Consider the following 24,396-nt stretch of genomic DNA (forward strand, 5'->3'; position numbering starts at 1 on the left):
ATAAATAGTTCACTAAGTTCACCAACGATATCCATGAATCGGACGTCCGATTCATGGAAACAAGGAATAAAGTTATGGGTAAAATAGTTGACCGATTTTTTTCTTTTAGGCTTGGCTTATTATGTCAAAGCGAACAAGAAAGACTGACGAAGAAATTCGTGAAGCTGTAGATGCAGTTGTAAACCAAGGTTTGTCGATTCGGAAAGAGCAGCTAAAAACTTCGGCATTTCAAAGTCTTTATTAGCTGTACTTGTAAAAAAAGCGAAAAATGCGCCTGGCAATGAATTTGTTTACAACCGCAACATTGGAAACAGAAAAACTTTTTCGGCAGAACAGGAACAATTATTAGTTTCTTACTTTAAAACAACATCGAAAATGTGTCATGGCTTAACTACCACGCAAACAAGAGAGCTTGCATACCAGTTTGCATTGGCGAACAACATATCTATTCCACCACAATGGAAAAAAAATTCTAAAGCTGGAATTCACTGGCTTCATGGGTTTATGAAACGCAACAAGGATTCGTCGCTCCGTCAGCCGGAAAATACGTCTTTAAGCAGAGCATCTAGTTTTAATAAATCAAACGTAGGCACCTCAAACGTAAGGTTGTACAAGAAATATGGATTTTCAGCCAACATGATTTGGAACCTGGATGAAACCGGTTGTATGACAGTTACAAAATCACCAAAAGTTATAGCAGTAAGGGGTTCCAAACAGGTTGGTCAAATTGCATCTGCCGAAAGAGGAACGCTTGTCACCACACTTTTTTTTTACAAATGCTGCCGGCACATCACTGCCACCTGTATTCGTGTTTCCTCGGGTTTATTTTAAGGACATTATGCTTAAAGATGCACCGACAGGGTCTAAAGGGTTTGCAAATCCATCTGGGTGGATTACAAAAGAAATATTTGTAGAGTCTCTAAAGCATTTTGTTAACCATGTTTAACCCACGAGTGAAGATAAAGCTTTGATTATTATGGATAACCAGATTACTCATGTGAATATACAAGTAATTAATTTTGCAAGGGAAAATAATATAATCATTTTAACACTCCCTCCCCACTGCAGTCACCGTATGCAATGCAACTACTTGATGTGACAGTTTACGGCCCTTTTAAGGCAAGGTACAAAGTAAGGCTCGGAATCAAACTCGGTTTATTCGAATATTCAAATATTCGAATATTCAAATATCGAGTTTTTGCAAAAAAATTTATTCATTTCTACAAATATTTGAATACTCGAATATTCGCATATTCGATACACGGCACGGCGTAGTTGTACTAGTTGTATTTGACTCTGGTTGTGTATAAAAGCGAACGATTAAGTACGGTATAAGGGTTAATTTTAAATTAATTGACTTAATTAACAGTATGTCTAGTAGTAAGTCAATATGAGTTCGAAAAGCAAAATTTGGCAATACTTCAGTAGAACGGATGATGGCGTTGAATGCAAATTGTGTTTGTATAATGTCAAGAACAAGACAGGAACAAGTAATTTATGGAATCACTTAAGAAATAAGCATCAGTCACAAATCATTGTGTAAGTATCTCTTGCTCGATTTGAGTGGTTTGCCACTAAAATGTATTAGTAATTAGTATTACTGTAATTAGTATATTAAAAAAGCTGGACGGAAGGCGACTGGAAAAAATCGATTCGCACCGCACTAAAAAGTTTCAATGTCTCTATTTTTTCTATAAGTTTACACAGAAGCTTGGAATTGATCGTATTTCTATTAATACACATTAGACAAAACAAACTAAACTTTGAAACTCCGATACTAATTGTAACTTGCGCTCTATTACCGTTTAAGTGGGAAATTTTGGTACTTCTTGAGCAAAATGCAAAAATTGCCATAAAAAATTGATAAACAAATTTAGCTTAAAATGTTTGAAATTAAGTCAGCTATCACCCCCTTAAAGGATTGCATCTAGCTTCCGGACACCCTGTATAATTCTCCCCATACTAAAATTCTGTATCTTTGAATTGACTGAGTTAATATATGATGTCACTTTTATCTAAAATTTATAAAATAGACATTAAGTATGTATATGCGAATTAAAATTTCGTCAAGGTATATCCCAAGATATTTTGTATGAGAGGTGTCCTTTATTTAAATATATCTATTAATTACTTAAGTATTCAAATATTTCAATATTCAAATATTCAAAAAAAAAACGAAGTGAGTATTCGAATACATAATTTTCCAAAATTCCGAGCCCTAGTACAAAGTGGCATTAAATAATTGGCTTGTCTCAAATCCTGGCAAAACCGTTAGTCTATACGAAGTTGCAGGATTTGTTAATGTTGCATATAGTGAATCTTTTTCAATATTTGTAAGAGCTTTCTGAAAACAGAAATATATCCATTTAATTCATCAATATTTACTGAAGACGACTTTCTGGCATCATCTGTAACCCACAGCAAAATTGCAACAAAGAAATCCAAGAACAAGACAAGAATTCCAATGATTTATCTGAAGTTGGAGGATTGAACATAGTTTCTCAGTCAACTTCTAACTTGAACACTTCAAATTCCTGTGGGCAGACCTCGAAGTTTAACAGCACCTGTTTGGAATTTATCCCCTCAACTAGCTCTGACCATTCTAGACCTTGCTGTTCTAAAAGTGTGGAGAACTTAAATCGATCAATTACATTACAAGGTCGAGCTCACCTGAAGTTCTTAGACCCTATCCAAAAGCAATGCCACGGAAATCAGTCCGAAGTAAAAGAAAAAAAGGAAAAAGTGCTGTTATAACTGACACTCCCGAAAAAGATGAACTTTTGAGAGCATTTGAGGAAAAGGCGAAGAAACGAAAAACAAATATAGGCTCTCAAAAAGAAAAAGTATCAGCAAAGAAAACTAAAATGAATATAAAGTTACCAAAAGTTGCTAAAAACGATTACGATTCTGATAGTGATATATCCTCGGAAATATACACGATGAGTCTCCGATACCTGCTAACCTAGAAGAATTGTGTGAAGAAATGGTGGAAAAGAATAAAGATGATTCATGTGATCGAGAAGAAGAAAAGGAAAATTCAGTTTGACCAATCTGTCAAGGTTCCAGTGCAAACTTTGCACGAAATGGGCTCACAATTCTTGTGCAGTTCTGGGAAAGTTAAATTTTTTCTGTTACAAATGTTTTTAAATTTTTATACTGTATTGTAATCAGTTAATTATAAAAGCCGTATAAAAATCGTCTAGTGTCCATTTCATGGGAACAACCGTCCGTTTCATAGAAACCTGTTCATGAATCGGACACTTGGTAAACAATAAGAAAAATAAAATTTAAACATCTTGACTTTTCTTTTTATAACTTTTAAGTGTAGAAATATAAAGCCTGATTTTCTGACAAGCGTTGATATAAATATTTCAATTCCTAAATGAATCGTTTAGCCGCTAGAGCCATTCCAATAAAAATGTCCGGTTCAAGGGAACTCTCTCCTACTATGGAGTGTTTACTGGATCATTGACGGTCTCTTAAAATCAATTAGGGAAAGGAATCTTATGAAAAAATAATACACTCAGAATCCTAACAATATTGAAATTTTAAATAAATATAAAAGTTATCGAAGCCTAAGAAGAAAAATTAAATATGATTTTTATAAAGTTAAATTGCACAATAACATCATCAAGTCAAATGTAGAGGCTCTATTTTACACTTATATATTTTGCTATTTTATTATGTATGCTGATAATTCTGATAAAGGTTTCGGAAAAAATGTGACTTGTCGGGATTTGCATCTAGGCGACTCATTTATAAGATGAGATGTAACTTTAAATATAAGAAGAAATGAACTAGAATAGGTAGATAATCAACACGCACAGATTTTAAAAATCTATTTCTGTTGGTAAATACTGTTAGTGCATTGTATAAATGAGTTTTAGGGAGTGATTTAACCTTCAATTGGTAAACAAGATGTATTGTATACTAATAATGATGAATTCGAGTTGGTTACTTACTTCGCTTTCGTCAGATGAGGCCCCGCTGATGCTGACCTCGTCCTCCTCGGAGGATCCGCCCTGTTTCTTCGGGCGGCCGCGTTTACGTTTGCTCGCCGAACGCGGTTTCTCGTCGCTCGCGTCCGACTCGCCGGGCGGCTTGAATTCCTCGTCGCTCGAACTGTCGTCTTTTAGGTTCGAACGTTTACCTGCAATATCAGCAACACGATTTTCTTTGTTTTATCGTTTTTTATGCGAGGAGAAAGTTTGAGGACGTTACAGGCGCAAATCGACCTAAACGGAATGACGTTACGTACTCGACGTACACTACCGCTCAAAAGTATTTGCCCACCATGTATTCTTTTTAACATTTTAAATTAGATACAAAAATCTTATCTTTATACCTATATTTAGATTGTATCTCTTTTGTAAATTGCATATATGCTGAAACAGCATACCTATCAACAATGGTTCCTTGAAAAACACCGAGTATTTAAAAATAATCTTGTGCAAATAACAAACAATGTAGTGAAAATATGCACTTCTTCTAAAAAACTATTCTGTTTACAGCTCGTTTCCGATGAAATTTGAAACATTTAAAGGTGTTTAGTCTTCAAGAATTGACTTTGTGTAACATTGGTAAATAATTTCGCTTGCTTCTTTGCTGGTTTTTCAACATTCTTTAAAATGGCTAAAACAAAAGAGTTATCGGTAGAAACAAAAGGTATTATCATTGGACTTCATAAAACTGGAAAGACTAACCGTCAAATTTCGACGGATTTGGGAATTCCAAGGCGGACTGTCGATTAAAATGTTAGGAAATTCACCAGAGAAGCAAGAACCTATTAGCAACAAACCTCGATCGGGAAGGCCAAAGGCTACAAGTTCAAAGGAGGATTTAAATATAATAATTACAAGCAAACGCAATAGACACCTTACCGCCCCTGAAATCACATCAAAAATCAACAAGGAGCGTAAAAAAGCGGTCAATGTTTCGACAGTAAAACGGCGACTTTATAATGCTGGTCTTAAAGGACGTTTAGCTGTATCAAAACCGCTACTGAAGGATGCTAATAAGACGAAAAGACTTGAAGAATGGACCATTGATGACGATGGAAGAAAGTTCTCTGGAATGACGAGTCGAAATTCGAGGTTTTTGGAACGAAGAGGCGAGTTTTTGTTCGCCGTTCGGTGATGGTGTGGGATTGATTCGGAGGATCTGCAGTGGGCGATCTAATTAGAAAGAATAGAGGGAATTCTTCGAAAAGAGGGTTACAAAATAATTTTAAGTGACAATGTACTTCCTTCTGGTACTCGAATAATTGGGGAAAACTACATCTTTCAACATGACAATGACCCCAAGCGCACGTCGAAATTGTGCAAGCAATATTTAGGTCAATTACAAAGGCAACATCTTCTAAAAGTTATGGTATGGCCCCCACAATCACCGGACCTCAATCCTATCGAATTACTGTGGGATGAACTGGATAGGCAAGTGCGAAAATCATGCCCCACATCAAAAGAAGACTTGTGGAGGATCATCCAAGAAGAGTGGCACAAGATACCTCAGGAAACTTTGAACAAATTAATTGGAAGACTACCGAAACTCTGTGAAGCTGTTATTAAAAATCGAGGCGGACATGTAGATGAATCCAAAATTTGATTTTCTTAAATTTAATTAATTAAAAAATGTATTGTTTATATTCATTTTGTTATAAATAAACCGTTTCATGAGAATAATTGATGGGTTTATTATTTTTATTTATGACTTTAAAACAGTCATAAATATGTGGGCAAATACTTTTAAGCGGTAGTGTAAGTCCACCCTCTAACTTTTGACGTCGCAGAATATCCGTCACTATTACTTTGTACAGTTATAAGAGAAAAGTTGACAAAAATGCCTTGGGCGCGAGTAATTATAAGTAATTAAAGGAGCTTAGAGTCCCCTCTAGCCTCTCGGGAAAGCTAAATAGTGGAGAAACCAGGTAGATATTGAAAGTAGACTGTCCAGTTACTACGAAATCTTATTGCTATTAATCTTTATTATTAAAAACAGGTTTGGCTGCTTAAAATAAACGAACAAATGTTTCCTTAAAATCTAACAATCTTCCATTACCAATTTCTATGATTTAGCACAGGCAGTTATTTAAGAAAATGCACCGGAAAATTCGGCACTCTATTAATGACTGAAAACAGTATGATTAAAGGGGTTATGGTGTTTTTATACAAGCGGTTCCGGATGACATTCGTGAAGCAAAACCAGAAACTCAACACCAATCAAGCGAAGCAAATTCAATCAATCGGTCAACATTTAGCCCTGCTCTTTTAATATACGGATAGTAATTATAATATCACGGACGGAAGAATTGTATATGTCTTTCTCTTTAAAGCGAAAAATAAATTGTTACCCTCGTATATTTACGATAAAATCAAAATTTTTAATTTTTTCACTTATTTTATTAGATAGGTGTAATTCTAGTCAAATGCTCAATTCTGTACTTCATAAGGGTTTATCCGATTTTAATATGTTACCTGATTTTTTTAAGGCATGTACAACTCTGAATGCTTTTAAAAAACTAGGGGGAAAACTTAGGGAGTAACATTTTTATTTTTTTTGTTTTCTGTTTTATATAAAATCTTGTATTTGCTAAATTCTATTTGTTATTCGACTTTGTTGCACCACATCTGGGTTGTTACTCCTTAACGGGGTATTTCTGTCTCCCAGGACCGAGATGCCCTGTTTACCTTAGACTGACCCACAAAAAAATGTGTGACGTAACATGCACGAAATACCTATCACCGAATCGACCACGAATTGCAATTTCAGCAGTATCATCGATTGCCGATAGTTCGCAAATAAGGTGGAATGCAACGTTTAGCAATTTATGTATGTCAGGTATATTTTTAATAATTTATGTTCTGGTTATGTATGTAGCACATGTTGCTAAATAAATATATATTATTATTATTAATACTTGTATCTTACTACATTCAGAAGATGAACCCAAGTAATAATTAATAAACGCGGCTACTACGTGCCCTACAAAACGCGAAGAAAGATAGTGTCCAGGTAGTAATTTAATAAAAACGCGCTGCTGATTTAAATACAAAAAAATATACCTTATACCACAGATTTAACGAGACAAACAGATAAGTAAAGCAATGCATTAAAAACGGTACACCGAATGGATCCCAACTTTAAAAAGTTAAGATCCATTGGACTTCGACCCGACGGATTCGCTCCACGGTCCGTGCCTAGTTGCCAATACAATTTTGTATGAGGAAGGTTTTTATCTATTTTTAGTATTTTAGGAAAAATGCCTGCTTCGGTCTGCGCTGGTTGGATTCATTGCGGCCGTCGGCGATTAACGGCGTCGAGTCGATGAGCGTCTTTACCCTTTTATTTAGGAACTAGGCAAATTGAGAATTATTGTAAATGATTATTTCTCACTTTACTCCCGTGCGTTCTATGGGTCTGATAGTCTGATTTTTATAAAAGATTATGATCTTTATATTACTATATTAATACTTTACAAATATAATTTAACTATATTACTAATAAATATAACTTTTTTTAAAATATCTTTTTTAACAAAAATAATATGTTAATTTACACAATAAACAAATAAATATACAGGGTGTCCCATAAATAATGGTAAATATTTTAACAGTAGATTTCTTTAAACAAAATTTAAGATTAGGTAAAATTTTCCTTGTCCGAAAGTCAAGGCATCCATGATTCAGAGTGATAAATTTAATAACGTTACTAAACGTATGTGAGTTTGAATTTTTATAACCAAGCATCAAAGTAACTGACAAGAACATAAACCATAAAAGTGACAATGACGTCTATAATAATTCAACTTGTTATGCACAGTCTATTTAAAAAATATTTTAACTTCAAGTGGGAAAATAAAATTTTATCTTGAGGGCATTGAAAACCCTAAATGTAAATATTTCGAAAAAGGTGAATCGTAGCAAGATTTTTGAAGTATTTTTTTTCAGCTAAAATGTTTGCACAATGCATATTTTAAATCAACAAAACTTTTTAGACACCTCCTTAAACTTATGATAATATTTACTTTTATTTTTTAACGATGTTTGTTATTTTAGGAAATACACAACTAGTCGGTCTTCCGGAAGATATGGTTAAAAACAAATGTATTTGCGAAAGACATTTTACAGAGAATGACTGGAAAACGGAAAAGAGACATCGATTAAAAGACAGTGCCGTTCCTATTATACTCTATTTCAGAAGTGTGTAGAGCAATAAAACCTCATTAGGTATGCAAAAGTGGTACCTGGTGATCCACCAATATTTTATGCCACTACCTTAGTTGGGTATTAGTTTCAATGTAAAATTCTTTCTTTTCGTTGATTGCAGGTAGTGCCACCCGGTTTTGGGTCAATTTATGAGTTTTGCCCATTGTTACCCACTGATAAACATTGAAAACGGTTCGCCAAAGGCGTGCAACTGGGACTTGTTTTTTACCTTATAATTAATGTACTTAAATGCTATTTTATTTTAGAAAGTTACTTTTGTTTAAATGGAATAATATATTTTTTTCACAAATTTATTGAACATAATATGTAGAGTAAAACAGTTGAAAATGTCACTTTTGGATCTGGCACTTTTTGAACAGTGTATAACAATTTTAAATTATAATAGATTGTAATTGTAGATTGTAACTGTAAAGTGTCTTCTTCGTCATCTGACGAACTGTCATCACCTCTTGACATTATAATTAAAGGATCGACTGTCTGATCGATGAGGTTGTCAAGATCCCACATTTTGTCCTCTTGCTTAATTACATGCTGGACTGCTTTTCGCCAATTCTCTGGTGTCGCTTCCGTAATGGCTTGATCAAACAGTAGCTTAACATCTTTCATTTTAAAAGTCGTGTTTTGTCTTGCTACAAATCCTTTTACCTGCGCCCATATCAGTTCTATAGGATTTAGTTCGCAATGATATGGCGGTAAGCGCAGTACAGTTATATTATATTTTTCGGCTATATCTTCCACGGCGTATTTCATGAAACGAGTTTTGTGTAAGTTTGCTATTGCTAGCAGTTCTTTTTTTATCAAATTTGCTTCAAACGCAATACCTTTTGCAGTCAGCCAATCGATAATTTCTTGCTTTCTCCAACTTGAAGTTGGCGTCTTCTCTATTCGCCGTGAATGATAGCTTGCGTTATCCATAACCACCACCGAATTAGCCAGAAGAAATTTTATCATTTCACCAAAATAGTCCTCGAAAACGTCTGAGGTAATTCATGGTAATCTCCTGTGCGAGTCGACTCAAAGGTTAGCAGACCTTCTTTTAAAAATCCCTCTTCGCTTCCAATATGTGTGATTATAAGTCTTTTTCCTTTTCCCGAAGGTACTTTAATACCCGTAGACAGGCCTTCTATGAAAGCTTGGCGAGCACTGGTTATATTTTTGTCTTGCCACATTTTTTGGACTATATAACCATCGTTAATCCACGTCTCATCAAGATAAAAAACTTTCTTTTGCTCCCTGCGGTACTGCTTGATACTTCTCAAGTATTGTCGTCTCCAACAAACAATTTCGTCGCTCTCCAGTAAAAGTGCTTTGCGGTTATGCTTTTCCCAGGCAAAATCCATATTTTTTAAAGTTTTCCATAAAAGTTTTCTACTTATCAACGGAATACTGTCATCTCGGCCAAGCTCCATTAAAATTTTGTCTAGGGTGGGTATTTCCTTTTTAAAATAAAAAGAGTGAACTTTTTTTCGAATTATACATTTAGCATTTTCATCAAGGACTTTTGTAGGTCGTCCTGGCTTTTGCTTGGGAGATTCCACTTGACCTGCTACTTTTCTTTCCCGCAACAATTTGAAAATGGTGGACTTTTCAATTCCACTCATTCGAGAACATTTTTCAACAATTTCTTGCACAGTAAAACTAGGGTAATCGTGTTTTATGCAATCATGTACATTTAAAATAATAACTTTTTCACTCAGCGATAGTGGAGAATTTTTAGTACATCTTTTCGTTGGACTGAATACCTCCATTTTTTAAATATTGGGATAATAATATTGTGATTACACTACAGCGTAGCAGTGACTACTAACGTTTAAAATATGATTTAAAAGTATTTATAGTCTGTATATATTACCTGACCCCATACAAAAGGATTAAAAGTATTTATTTAGTATTTAATCTCTTTCAAAATAAAGGCATTTAATCCGTGAAAATTAAATTCATAAATATTATAAGTACCTACGCCTATGAACTACCACGAAATGTAGCCAAACAGAACGGAATTCCCCAGTTTATTGCTCTATACACTTCTGAAATAGAGTATAATTATAAATGTTTATTGGACAGTGAACAGAATTTACGCGTTTTAACACCCAAAAAGACCTATAAAAATATGAAGACTAACGTGTCATTAAGTGATAGTCCGCGTTTAAGTCCACCTTCAAAGAAAAAAATGAAATTTGAAGAAGAAAACGAGTTTGTTAAAAAAATTATCGACTTCCCGGATACTCTTAAACAGTCCCAAGAAAAGTAAAACTTAAAAATAAAATCATTCACAATCTTATCAAAGGAAAAAAATACATAATATTAAGAGAAGAATTATTCGGTTGAGAGAAAAAGTTCGCGTGCAAATTTTCAATTTTTAATTTGTTACCTTTTTTATCATTCTTATCCATACCTGCAAAAACGTTTATTATTATGCAAGTACGGGGTAAACGTCGTACTTTATATTCCCGTAACGAAAAGAAGTTGGCGGTCTCCCTGTACTATAAATCACCATCGTGTTACAATTTTTTAAGAAGAAAAGGCATTATATTACCATCTACGTCCACCATTCAAAAATGGATTGGTCAAAATACAATTAAGACTGGCGTAGATGATAATATAAAAACCTGTCTTAAGCTGAAGTGTGCAGGTATGGATAAGAATGAAAAAAAAAATGTTTGGTTGCTTTTGATGAAATGTCAATCAAAAAATGCCTCGAATACAATAAAAAACTGGACCTAATAGAAGGTTTTGAAGACTTAGGTCCTCGAGGACGAAAACCAACGGAAGCCACTCATGTCTTAGTTTTTTTTTTTATTCGAGGCATATATTCATCATGGAAATTTCCACTTGCATACTTTTTCTCTCACACCACTACAAGTGGTAAGAATTTAAAACTTTTGATTTTTTACATTTTAAAATCTCTAAATGAGATTGGTTTTATTCCCAAGGCAATAGTGTGTGACCAAGAAAGTTCTTATAGGGCAGCTTTTAAATTATTGAGTGTTACTAAGAAACGACCTTTTTTTATTATAATAATTTAAAAAAATTTCCTCTATTTGACGCTCCGCATCTTTCAAAAGTATTAGGAACAATTTGTTGTCGGGAACTTTTAAGTTGGGAAATAAGAGCATATGTTTCAATGTTATTAGGAAAACGTATGAAATTGATAAATCTTCATCTACAACAAGAATTCTTCCCAAAATTACCGATGAACATATTTTCCCTAATGCATTTGAAAAAATGTCATGCTCCTTAGCGCTACAGGTTTTTTCATATGCAGCCGCTAATACGAACTGCTGTCGATAAGTGTTTTATACCCAAGGAGCTAGGTAATAATATTGCTGATTTTATAGAACTAATGAATAATTTATTCGATGCTTTAAATAGCAAACGCCCTTTTGCCAAAAATCCTTTTAACCGTGGTCTTAGCGAAAACAGTTCTTGTGTGAATCTGGTTTTTGGCAAAGGTAAATCTGTTTTTGAAGCATTGATTAAGTTGTACCGTAAAAGGGAAAGACCGTAATTAGCAAAACAAGGCCTCCATGTTTCGATGCAATTATTATTACTATAAATGCAATTGAACAGCTTTTTAAAAGTGAAAAAAAGGAAAATATTCAGTTTATTCTCACAAATAGATTAAATCAAGATTTCTTGGAAAACTTGTTTTCAATGGCCAGGCAACGGGGTGGTTGGAGTTTAAATCCAACTGCAAGTCATTTCGACTATTTTTCAGGATTAAATCCATAACGGGTTTATTAACTCCATCAAAGTTATCGCGAATTGCGAAGATGATACAGATACTCAACTTTTGTTGTCAGGAATTACAAGGAATATTGATACAAAATGTGACAGCGAAAAAACCACTCAAGGTGTTCATATATCACAAGAACTAAATACTGAAGAAGATCGGTCTGAAGTCCGGTTTCTGAATTAGAAGAAATTGCAGCAGTCAAAGAACCTGAGATAAATTTGGAAGAATCGGCATATAATTATTATGCGGGGTATTCAGTTCGACGTGTTATCGAACAATTTAAATGTAAAAAATGCAAATACTCTCACGAGATGTGTACACAATTTACAGACCCTTCTCAAATTTTTTCCCTTTATAAAAGTTTCACTGGGCAAGAAAAAACATCTCTTGTAATTCCTACTTCAGAAGTTGAGTATATTGTGTCAAAAGCAATGTCCAAGTTTCAAAAATATTTAAAAAAATATAAGCATCAAGAGTTTGTGGCAACAAAAATTAAACATAAAATTGTTTCAAAACATCTAGTATGGTTGGGGAAAACTGACGACTATCATGACCATAAACTGTTTTTATTAAACAAACTTGTTCAAATAGGTTTATTTAAGTTCTGCAAATGGTCAAGGGAAATGTCAAAAAATCACAAACAAAAAATTAGAAATTTGCAAAATTTGTAAGAAAAATGTACTTAACTTACCTAAGAATATTTTTTATACTATACTTTATCTACAGTGCGTTTCTTAAAGAATCATCATAGATGATCTTACATGGATGATTTTACATGAAAAAAGTTAATTTTTGATTTATCATTTCAAACATTTTTAATTTAATAGGGGAGATCAAAATTTAAATAGACAAAGGCTAGGATTCATGTTAAGGTAATATAACACTGAAATTTTTTTTTTCTTAAAACGCCTGGTATATTAATGACCACCAATTTTAATAAACTTAAGACAATTTGTTAAATTTGACAATGGCTGGTTTTAAATACCTATATCTCAATAAAAATTTTACGTTTTCCAATTAATTTTTTTTTTTATACAACTCCAAAAAGCTTTTTAATAATTAAATTTTACAAAAAAAAAACAATTAATTATTTGATAATTTTAATAACGTCTTTCAACACCTTAGTACTTTACCACCAAATAACCTCTAATAAGTTAATATAACACCTCCAAATCCATCCATCCATCCATCTAATAAGTTATAATATAATAACTTCAATATGTAGGTATGTTGATATTTACGGCATCGCAATCCACGAAAAAGACGAGAAAGTCTTTTTAGTTTGGCCGGGCAGCGTACGTACTTCGACTAAACAATCAATAAATCGCGTCTGTAGATATCAGGAGAGATTCTATCCTAATAATTCATACATGGCTTATAATCTGGCAACGTGGTCTAATATCGTATTGCCGCGAGAGAAGCAAAATTAAAAATATTGAGAATTTAACTGATCGCTCGATCGAAACACCGCCAAACACCGTGTTCCATATACCGCCGTAAGATTACGTCTATAATCTGTTTGTCTCGTTAAATCTGTGCTTATACTCGTCATTATAAACACTGCGTTGGAATTTTGATTATTAATATTTTGTTTGCAATAGTTTCCTTTTGTTAACTTATCAATTTTCTAGGGAAAAGAATGGACATTTAAATGCACGTTTTCAGTGATCTTATGAAAATTTATACGGGCTTTTGAGACAAAAAATGTATTTTTAAAGAAGGTGATTTTTTTTTTGAAGAAATTTAAGTCTCAAACAAAAAACCTATGAATCTAATTTAACTATTACAAAATTTTGGAAGTTTGTTTATATATTTATTGACCGGTTTGATTGAACGCGTATACCACTGTTTTTTGAAACAAAAAAAAAAAATTTTGGAAAATGCGAAGGAAAAAAACGACTTTTAGGAAACGTGTGATTTTTTTTTTTCAAAAATTTCAATAATTACTCAAAACCCAGTAGAAATCAAATTAAAAAAAAATTGTATGTAAATATGTATCTTTAATCGGACACCTATTTCAGCGTTATTTTCACGCAAAATAATTTTCTAAAATATGTATACATATTCTACAATTAAATTGATTGGACACCTATTTCAGAAATTTTTCAATTAAATTGATTCAGGGTTTTTTAAAAAAATTATTAAATTTTGAAACAGAAATATTTAAAAGAAGTTCATTTATTTTCTGAAAAATCTAAGAAATGGCCGTAACTTAAAAACCACTTAAAATACGTTTTTGAGAATTTCTATACAAATCCTTCAATCAAATTAAATAGATAGGTAAATAAATAGATAGTGCAGAGCTTTCCAAAAATTAAAAAAAAAAAGTTGGTATTTTTAAATGAGGAAATCAAAAAAAAAATACCATAACTTAAAAACTACTGAAAATACATTTTTCATAATTTGTATACATGTTCTTCGATTATACTGATTAGACACCTATTTCAGCATTTTTCAAAAAATGCATAAGATTTTAAGGGATTTTTTTTTTTGTGGAAGGTAATTTTTTTATAAAAAAATCACTAAAACTCAAAACATGTTTAAAAGTTTGCATACCCATTTTTCAATAATTGATTAGATCCTTGCTCAAAAAATTTATAAAACTTTGAGAAAAACAATTGTTGAAAGTTCAATTTTTTTAAGGCTCAAACGAGGCTAAAACACAAAAAATTAATTGGTTAAAAAAATGAATTCTGTAGATTTTGCACACTCCAACTCCTAATCTAATCTATTAAGCTAAAATAACAAACAGCATTGTCTACATATTATGCTCGCCAAAAAACTACCAAACTACAAGCAAACTAAAAGCGGGAAAAAAATGGACTCTTCAATACCTTTATCCCGTCTAGCCCTAGACGTTTGTTTCTCGTCACTGCTGTAGTCATCGTGAGACGAATACCCTAGAGACAAAGATTGTATTAAACCTAAAATACAAAGCCCACATTTTTACCATTGCTCACACCCACCATCATCATACCGATAACCCCACTGTACGTTACACGCCTATTTTTCATTTATTGTTTATTTCCTCAAAAAAAAAAAAAAAAACCTATTTTAGTACCTCTATTGTTAGCCCTGACCGCCGAAGCCCTTTTAGGTCTGCCGGTGCCCACCGGTTTACCGGAATCCTTCGGTTCCATCAGAAACTCCAATATCCGATCGGAGATTTCGTCCTTGTTGCCCGTCTTGCCCAAATCCAGGATCTCGCACATTATTTTAAGGCTCTTCATCTGCACATTAGGTGTAATCCATAATTAATAAGATACATTTTTTTTTTCGTTTCAATAATTTCTTACGTCCTGTTTCTTCAAATTCTCCTGCTTGGTTTTGAACTCGTCCGAGTCATTTTCGAAGCCAAACCCGCAGAATAGTCGGATGTTTTTCTTGTAAGTCAACTTCTGCCCCGGCTGATCGAAGAGGAATTTGTGCAGGAACTTCAGGTCGTCGCCCCGGCTTCGGGAGATGGCCGCCTCTACTCGCGGGATTTCGCCCAGTTTTGTGCCTTTACCTTCTTCGAATTCAATTTTACCCTGGAAAGTTGTATTTTAGGTATTTTCTTAGATCGATAGTGATTTTTAAAGGAAATGACGTTTTGTTATTGCATCAATGCATTTGCATTGCAAATTCATCGCAATCTTATAATAATATAATAATAAGCCTTTATTTCCAACAGGCAACTTGCCCAATAACAGGAAACAGTTGCAAAACAATGAAAAATATAGTTAAAAAAAAACACACACAAACAAACCTAAAAGAATGAAAAGAAAAGAAAAAGAGTAAAGTAACACATTCTCAAAAGTTATCCAAAAAATTAGAACAAATAACTATTAATATGATATAAAAACCCAATAATAAAAGTTTAACAAGATAATCACATATTCAACAAATATACAAGCAATATACCTACTAACTATAACTTAAACATATGGGTCTGAATCCCAAAAGTATGATCCACCAAGATATCGACAATCACATGAACCAGAGAGAAATTTATATCGCACATGTGACAAATCCGATTAAATATAGCGCATATTGTATATAGTGGCGATTTCAACAGAATGTTAGTATGAGGCCTTGGCAGAAAGAATGTTAGGAGATGTCTAGCATTAAGCCTAGGCACCATGAAACAGAAAGAAGTACAGGACTATCAATAATCCCATTCAGTAAGATCATTCTTCTGAGATGTAACGGATGTAGATTGAAGCGTTCCAATAGTTGCCGATGATCAAACCCTCTAACCGGATATATTCCATCCTGCCAAAAACTTAGCAAATGTAATGATATTATGATGATAGTAGGTGAGATATCGCATTTTTGGAGCCCATTTTTGGTCTCAAAAACGAGGTCCAAAAATGACTTTTTCCGAATTTCCAAGGTCCTGTCATTCAGTTAGTTCTGCTCGAATCTCGTTATAACCCGGTATTTTCGTAATGTAGGTGGTCTAAAGAAGACGCTGATATAGTTAGTTCGACTTCGAAAAAAAAAAAATTTTGGTGAAAAAAATCGATACGGGGGGGTATACCCGAAAAACGAAAAAACCCCAACTTTGGTGGTCGATATCTCGACTTCTACTAAACCGATCTGGAAAATTCCAACGGTTTTGTCTTAGTTTCGTCGTTCTGAATCCAACGAGACCATCCGCAAGGTCGTAGCTCTGATAGTAGCTGAGATATCGCATTTTTTGGGCCCATTTTTGGCCTCAAAAACGAGGTCGAAAAATGACTTTTTCCGAATTTTCAAAGTGCTGTCATTCAGTTAGTTCTGCTCGAATCTCGTTATAACCCGGTGTTTTCGTAATGTAGGTGGTCTAAAGAAGACGCTGGTATAGTTAGTTCGATTTCGAAAAAAAAATTTTTTGGTGAAAAAAATCGATACGGGGGGGTATACCCGAAAAACGAAAAAACCCAAACTTTGGAGGTCGATATCTCGGCTTCTACCGGTCCGATCTGGAAAACTCCAACGGTTTTGTCTTAGTTTCGTCTTTCCGAATCCAACGAGACCATCCGCAAGGTCGTAGCTCTGATAGTAGCTGAGATATCGCATTTTTGGAGCCCATTTTTGGCCTCAAAAACGAGGTCGAAAAATGACTTTTTCCGAATTTTCAAAGTGCTGTCATTCAGTTAGTTCTGCTCGAATCTCGTTATAACCCGGTATTTTCGTAATGTAGGTCGTCTAAAGAAGACGCTGGTATAGTTAGTTCGATTTCGAAAAAAAAAATTTTTGGTGAAAAAAATCGATACGGGGGGGTATACCCGAAAAACGAAAAAACCCAAACTTTGGAGGTCGATATCTCGGCTTCTACCGGTCCGATCTGGAAAACTCCAACGGTTTTGTCTTAGTTTCGTCTTTCCGAATCCAACGAGACCATCCGCAAGGTCGTAGCTCTGATAGTAGCTGAGATATCGCATTTTTGGAGCCCATTTTTGGCCTCAAAAACGAGGTCGAAAAATGACTTTTTCCGAATTTTCAAAGTGCTGTCATTCAGTTAGTTCTGCTCGAATCTCGTTATAACCCGGTATTTTCGTAATGTAGGTCGTCTAAAGAAGACGCTGGTATAGTTAGTTCGATTTCGAAAAAAAAAATTTTTGGTGAAAAAAATCGATACGGGGGGGTATACCCGAAAAACGAAAAAACCCAAACTTTGGAGGTCGATATTTCAGCTTCTACTGGTCCGATCTGGAAAATTCCAACGGTTTTGTCTTAGTTTCGTCTTTCCGAATCCAACGAGACCATCCGCAAGGTCGTAGCTCTGATAGTAGCTGAGATATCGCATTTTTTGGGCCCATTTTTGGCCTCAAAAACGAGGTCGAAAAATGACTTTTTCCGAATTTTCAAAGTGCTGTCATTCAGTTAGTTCTGCTCGAATCTCGTTATAACCCGGTGTTTTCGTAATGTAGGTCGTCTAAAGAAGACGCTGGTATAGTTAGTTCGATTTCGAAAAAAAAAAATTTTGGTGAAAAAAATCGATACGGGGGGGTATACCCGAAAAACGAAAAAACCCAAACTTTGGAGGTCGATATTTCAGCTTCTACTGGTCCGATCTGGAAAATTCCAACGGTTTTGTCTTAGTTTCGTCTTTCCGAATCCAACGAGACCATCCGCAAGGTCGTAGCTCTGATAGTAGCTGAGATATCGCATTTTTTGGGCCCATTTTTGGCCTCAAAAACGAGGTCGAAAAATGACTTTTTCCGAATTTTCAAAGTGCTGTCATTCAGTTAGTTCTGCTCGAATCTCGTTATAACCCGGTGTTTTCGTAATGTAGGTCGTCTAAAGAAGACGCTGGTATAGTTAGTTCGATTTCGAAAAAAAAAATTTTTGGTGAAAAAAATCGATACGGGGGGGTATACCCGAAAAACGAAAAAATCCAAACTTTGGAGGTCGATATCTCGGCTTCTACCGGTCCGATCTGGAAAATTCCAACGGTTTTGTCTTAGTTTCGTCTTTGCCAATCCAACGAGACCATCCGCAAGGTCGTAGCTCTGATAGTAGCTGAGATATCGCATTTTTGGAGCCCATTTTTGGCCTCAAAAACGAGGTCGAAAAATGACTTTTTCCGAATTTTCAAAGTGCTGTCATTCAGTTAGTTCTGCTCGAATCTCGTTATAACCCGGTATTTTCGTAATGTAGGTCGTCTAAAGAAGACGCTGGTATAGTTAGTTCGATTTCGAAAAAAAAAATTTTTGGTGAAAAAAATCGATACGGGGGGGTATACCCGAAAAACGAAAAAATCCAAACTTTGGAGGTCGATATCTCGGCTTCTACCGGTCCGATCTGGAAAATTCCAACGGTTTTGTCTTAGTTTCGTCTTTGCCAATCCAACGAGACCATCCGCAAGGTCGTAGCTCTGATAGTAGCTGAGATATCGCATTTTTGGAGCCCATTTTTGGCCTCAAAAACGAGGTCAAAAAATGACTTTTTCCGAATTTTCAAAGTGCTGTCATTCAGTTAGTTCTGCTCAAATCTCGTTATAACCCGGTGTTTTCGTAATGTAGGTGGTCTAAAGAAGACGCTGGTGTAGTTAGTTCAATTTCGAAAAAAACATTTTTGGTGAAAAAAACCGATACGGGGGGGTATGTGCACAGATGCTAAGGGCATCTATATTTGAGAGGCATATTCAAGCTGAACTCTAACTATTGCATTATATATTTTTACTATTGTAGGGATTATTTATTAAGGAACAAAAGTGTATAACCATTTTCCTCTGGAAACTTTCATCATTCAATTTGTGATTGATTTATCATTCAACTTTTCCTAATCTTAAAAATGTAATGTAATGTAAAATCCATTTATTTGTATTTATATTAAGCTACTTTTATATATAGGGCGTTCAAGCTAATATCTGGGTTATTTGTTGCATGATCTTTTTCCATTTTGGTAGGAGGTTGTATTGCAACATTTTGTCCAGGGTAAGAAATGTGATACCTCATAGATGTGCGTTTCAATGGAATTTAATATTTTTTGATTTAAGAAGTACACTACTCTTATTCTATATTATTGACATTTTTATAATTTGATCTCTTCTTATAATAGAGCACTTTTCAATTTGAATATTAATTTGTAAACCTTTTCTTGGCAATCTTAATGAGGTGAAAGGAAGGATTTACGGAGTAAACTCTACAATTTGAGTAGGCTTCGACTTTGTCAAGGTTTTATGGAAATATCGATTCAGTATTAAAATCTTCCAGTTCAGACTAGGAAATATGACAGCAGGGTGATTGATTATACACAAAGTGTCATAATGATCTTGCCGTTTGCACAATAAACTTTTATCGATATACTCTAGACTTACCGGCTCTTTTTTTGCTTCAGGTTCGTCATATCTCTGGACATTCTTCCTTTCTCTCTTGCCGCTGGTCTCCAACGGTTGATCCAGCAGGGGGACACCCTTTTTCTTTTTTCCTTTTTTATTCTCTTCTTCTTCTTCCTCTTGTTCCTCAACTTCTTCCTCCTCCTCTTCCTCCTGGTCCTCCTCTATAAAAATTTCATTGTCAATTTCATTCATTTAAGATGAATGGGAGGGAAACCTTAATATAAAAGGTGTTTAGTAAATTAAAATTTAAGTATTATTGTTATTAACATTAGAGTTGACTGAAACAGGGCTTATATACAGTTTACTATATAATAAATACTATATAATCAATTATTGATTTACTATTTTTATGTAATCTATGACTTTTAGCTTTTTTTAAATATTTGCAATAGGTTCAATTCTGTACACTCAAACCACATAATATAACATAATAGGATGTGAATCCAAACTTCTTTATTTTTAAGTATATTTGGTTAGTTATTAGTTGTATTTATAAAATAGGAGCAAATGTATATCAAAATTCATAAACATTACCTTCTTCGTCATCCTTTTCACTGGCATTGCTGCTCTTTTCTTCCTTTTCTTTGCTAGCCTTTTTCTCCTTTTTGGGCTTCTCTTTCTTTACAGCTTTCTCCGGTTTATCATCAGTTTTCTTTACTTCTTCTTCTTCTGCTGATTTGTTGTCACCCTCCTCAGATTTTGCCTCCTTATCTTCCTCTTTTACCTCACTGTCTTCTTTTTTATTTTTTGTGTCATTCTCCTTAAAAACACATTTATTATTATCTTTAATAAAGTTTAACTTTTAAACTAAAGTTTATTTATTTACTCACAGCAAATTACAAATTTGGAGCCAACACCAGACAAAGTAACTATCCACCTGAATAATATTACAGAGCACTTGAAGAGGTCAATATTAGTAGGACAAGAATTTGCTAATTTAGAGGATCTTAAAATGAAGAATTTAAGCCCAGATTAGTCTGCCCATAGGGCTGGTCAAACATTTGAACATGTTGTTTCCTTTGTTAGAACAGTAAGTCCTATTGAACAGTAGAGGACTATCTACTAGAGAGTTCATAAGTTGAAAAAACATTTTTAAATCAACTTCATCCCTTCTATCCTTCAGAGTGAGCAGAGAAAAGCGCTCAACAAGGGTCCATAGTCATAATGAAAACCCTCCGGAGGCATGCCATAAAATGTAAAAACTTTCCATGTACCTGTTCAATTCTGTGAATGTGACAAGTATAAGCGGGATTCCATACAGAGGAATAGTAATAATAAGTCTAATTAAAAAACAAAATATTTGTTTAGAGTCTTGGATATCATTTATCAATGTGTATAGCAAGTGATCAATTGTAACTCCCAGTCCACAATAGACAGACTCAAAAATCAAATTGTTTTTCTTCTTTGAGAAAATGGCGCACCTTGTGTTTCCCACTGTGACCCTAGGTCTATTTTGGCTAAGATGTATTATATTATGTATTATGCTTAGATGTATCTAATTTTATCCCATTAAAATGATTCACAATACAAACATTTTTAAAATCCACTAAAATAAATAACTATTACCCTTACCTCTTTACTTCCTCCCTTTTTCTCGGCGTTCTCACCGTCCTCCTTTTTCTCAGAAGTTTCAGACTCATGTTCCGATTCTCCTTCTCCCTCTGTGCTTTCCTCTAGCGCCTTCTCGTCCTTATCTGCCGAGTTCACATTGTTCTCGGCTGGTTTTTTTGGGTCAGGTTCCTCTTTTGCATCCATCGAGTCCTGTGAGGACTCATCTGTGTGGTTCTCTGCCGCACTTTTGTCATTTGCCTACGGAACGGTCAGATATGTATCAGATAACCCCAGTTTTTTTTTTTTTAGTTTAAAAGAAAGTTCCCTCAGGAGCGTCCTGGAGGGTTATTACATTGAAAATGTGTTATAGGCATCATAATGAGTTTATTAGGCAAAGTCCAATGAGGGAAAGGCAAAAAGTAAACACTCCCTTAAAGGGGGTCCCAAGCTCTATTTCATAAGGCTGTACATCAACAACGTTTAGTGACTAAAAGTGAAAAATGCCTCCCCGGGGGTGATTCGGGGTCGTGGAACCCGAAAATCACCCCGTTTCACCCCCAAGTGGTATAGTTAGAGGGGAAAAACGTTTTCCCGCTTTTTCGGGCATCAACACGCCATATTGCTTTCGTGCCAAACAAACATTCGAGTTTCTCGACGTAACCGCGACCGATTTTCGCGAAATAAAAAGCGAGAGGGGCGCCGGGACGTGGCCCCGTTTAATTTTTTTAATAAAACGGCTCTAAAATGATTTACTTACTTCTGACAAAGCACTTTTTACGGAATCACCTTCAGTAGACATCGCAAATGTCATGTATACCGCGTCTATACGCTCTAGAATAATGGCGGACCAATGGGAAGCGTAAGAAGCGATACGGAATTGCGGCGGACCAAGCGAAGTCGATGTCAACAAAGTCGTTGTCGGGTCTGGTGTAATTGGTTGGTCCGCTGGGTCACTGGGGATGCGATCGGTTATTTACTTATGTCCGAATGCACGTTTTTTTTTATTGTGGAATTATTTAATTTTATTAGTGGAGCACCATAATAGTCGGATGTTATATAAAATTAAATGCTAATTGAATAATACGCGTTACGGCCCTGCACTACACGAGACAAGGAAGTCGAAACTTATTGCCGAATTTAGTAACTTTTTTATCTTGAAGGTTTGCTATCCGGGGACGTCAGTGTTGCCAAAGGTACGTTCTACGGTGAGCATTAATTTTCTCTAAATCCTCGATTTCTTGTGGAACTATTTCATTTTAATAGTTGAAAATAAATGGTCATCAAAAGATATTTAAAGCTAATTATGAGTAAATTGTACACAATTTTACCAATAACAGATAAATCAAGAATATTTCCTTAAAATATATTCTGTTGGCAACATTGTATGAAATGAAACACCATAATGGAGTATTAATTTCGTCTATATACACGTTTTCAATTAAAAGCATTTAATTTTTAATAAGGCTAATATGAAAAGATACTAAATTTACTTAAAAGGTACATGTTACGGCCCTGTATCCCAGAGGCTTATCGAAACTTATTTCCGAATTTAGTAACTTTTTCGTTTTGACGTTTGAAATGCCGGTTGGTGACATTACGATCTGACAAGTGAAGAAGCGATCAGTGTTGCCAATCGCTCATTTAATTTAGCGTCAGAATTAAAATTATATTATGAAAAATAAATAGAATAGAATCGGCCTACAAATATATGACTAAATGATTATCACATATTTGAGGTGTAGTGATCGAGTTTAAAAACTAGATATGTAAACTAAATCCCTTGTCTTGAAATTTTCTTCCTTGTGTAAATAGTGTGAAGTAAATAGTATATGATATACGTATATTCTACATTTTAATAAATATAACTTGACCATACGGTTGATAAATATACCTAAGGTAAACTACCGAATGATTGGCACTTTAAAATAGTGTTATTAATAAATGCGTTCCTAAAATTATAAATTTAATTTTAAGCAAATAATAGTAATTTTTTATTAAATATCTAATAATTTAATACCTGTAATTTATTAATTTTGTTATTCGTTTTATATTCTTTGACCCAAATTTTATTTAATTCGTTCCAATTGAGAAAATTTCCAATTATTGGCACTCATACGCCATTTATTGGCATCCCATATCTTCGAACTATTGGCTCCAAATATTTTTAGCAAAATAGCAAGGTACCTAGGTATTACTCAATGGATATTCCCAACAAAAAGATCATTTTAGGTATAGTAACAATTATATTTCTTTTGTTTTGATTCAATAATGCAAAAATGTTTATTTTTTTTAGTCCATTTATTTTATTTAAAACAAAAAATCCAACACTTTTTAATAAAATAAAACAGAAGTTCTTTTGATGATATTTTAAAGTAAAACAAAAATTATGAAAATACAACAAAAATGTTGAAACTTAGTCCAATACATACAAAAAAATTCTAGTCATCATTGGGATTTTGTTTGCTTACCTATGCAGGTTTTACAAATAAAACTTTCTGTATAAATTTTATTTTTAGTTAAGCAACTAACATGATAAGTTCTGGTGCAGTTCTTGCATCTTATTCCTATGTTAGTCCTATATATATTATTTGTGCAAATAAAACATATTCCGCGGGGAACAACTTCTGTTTTTGCTGTTCTAATCTTTTTTGTTTATTCTCCTCTCTCGTCTTTTCTTTTTCTTCTTTAACTTTTTCCTTTTCTTCCATTTGCTTTTTATAATTGGTTGATGTAAGCACAAATGATGATCTCTCAGTTTGTCTTTTACCTGTCCTTTCGGGAGTTTTTGGGAAAATTAAAAAATCTTTAATGGATGAGTCTTTCTTGCAACTGTTATTAATTGTAATAATTTGTGTATTGCCAACCTTTTCCTCTATTTTCTTAGCGTCGCTCTGGATAATATACTCTGCAGATCCTCACTGTCTAATACACTGTTTTGATATTTTATTTCCTGGTGAAAATTTAAAAATGTTTCAGGTTCGTCGGGTAGTTTAGGCTTGTCGGGTGTAAAAGAAGCTTGTGCTTGTGTAAGAACTTTATTTTCTAACATGACAATTTTGTTTCTACCGACGTTG

General features: G+C 34.1%; 1 protein-coding gene across 9 annotated transcripts in view; it reads right to left on the reverse strand.

Moving 5' to 3' along the window:
• LOC126736131 (protein DEK-like) overlaps positions 1–22,450 on the reverse strand; it is a 29,413-nt gene extending 6,963 nt beyond the window's left edge. The window contains exons 1-8 of one of the 9 annotated variants that reach the window (XM_050440353.1): positions 22,080–22,450; positions 21,344–21,580; positions 20,306–20,531; positions 19,751–19,932; positions 15,258–15,491; positions 15,011–15,191; positions 14,796–14,885; positions 3,963–4,129 (exon numbers count right to left, since the gene is read on the reverse strand). In XM_050440353.1, the coding sequence (XP_050296310.1) occupies positions 3,963–4,129; positions 14,796–14,885; positions 15,011–15,191; positions 15,258–15,491; positions 19,751–19,932; positions 20,306–20,531; positions 21,344–21,580; positions 22,080–22,133 (1,371 nt within the window). In that variant the 5' untranslated portion in view covers positions 22,134–22,450. Of the gene's footprint in view, positions 1–3,962; positions 4,151–14,795; positions 14,886–15,010; positions 15,192–15,257; positions 15,492–19,750; positions 19,933–20,305; positions 20,532–21,343; positions 21,581–22,079 lie in introns of all 9 variants that reach the window. The other 8 variants (XM_050440355.1, XM_050440358.1, XM_050440351.1 and 5 more) reach the window with 8 other exon arrangements.
• Positions 22,451–24,396: the final 1,946 nt, after the last annotated feature.

Source organism: Anthonomus grandis, chromosome 5, assembly GCF_022605725.1.
Source record: "Anthonomus grandis grandis chromosome 5, icAntGran1.3, whole genome shotgun sequence".
NCBI lineage: Eukaryota > Metazoa > Arthropoda > Insecta > Coleoptera > Curculionidae > Anthonomus > Anthonomus grandis.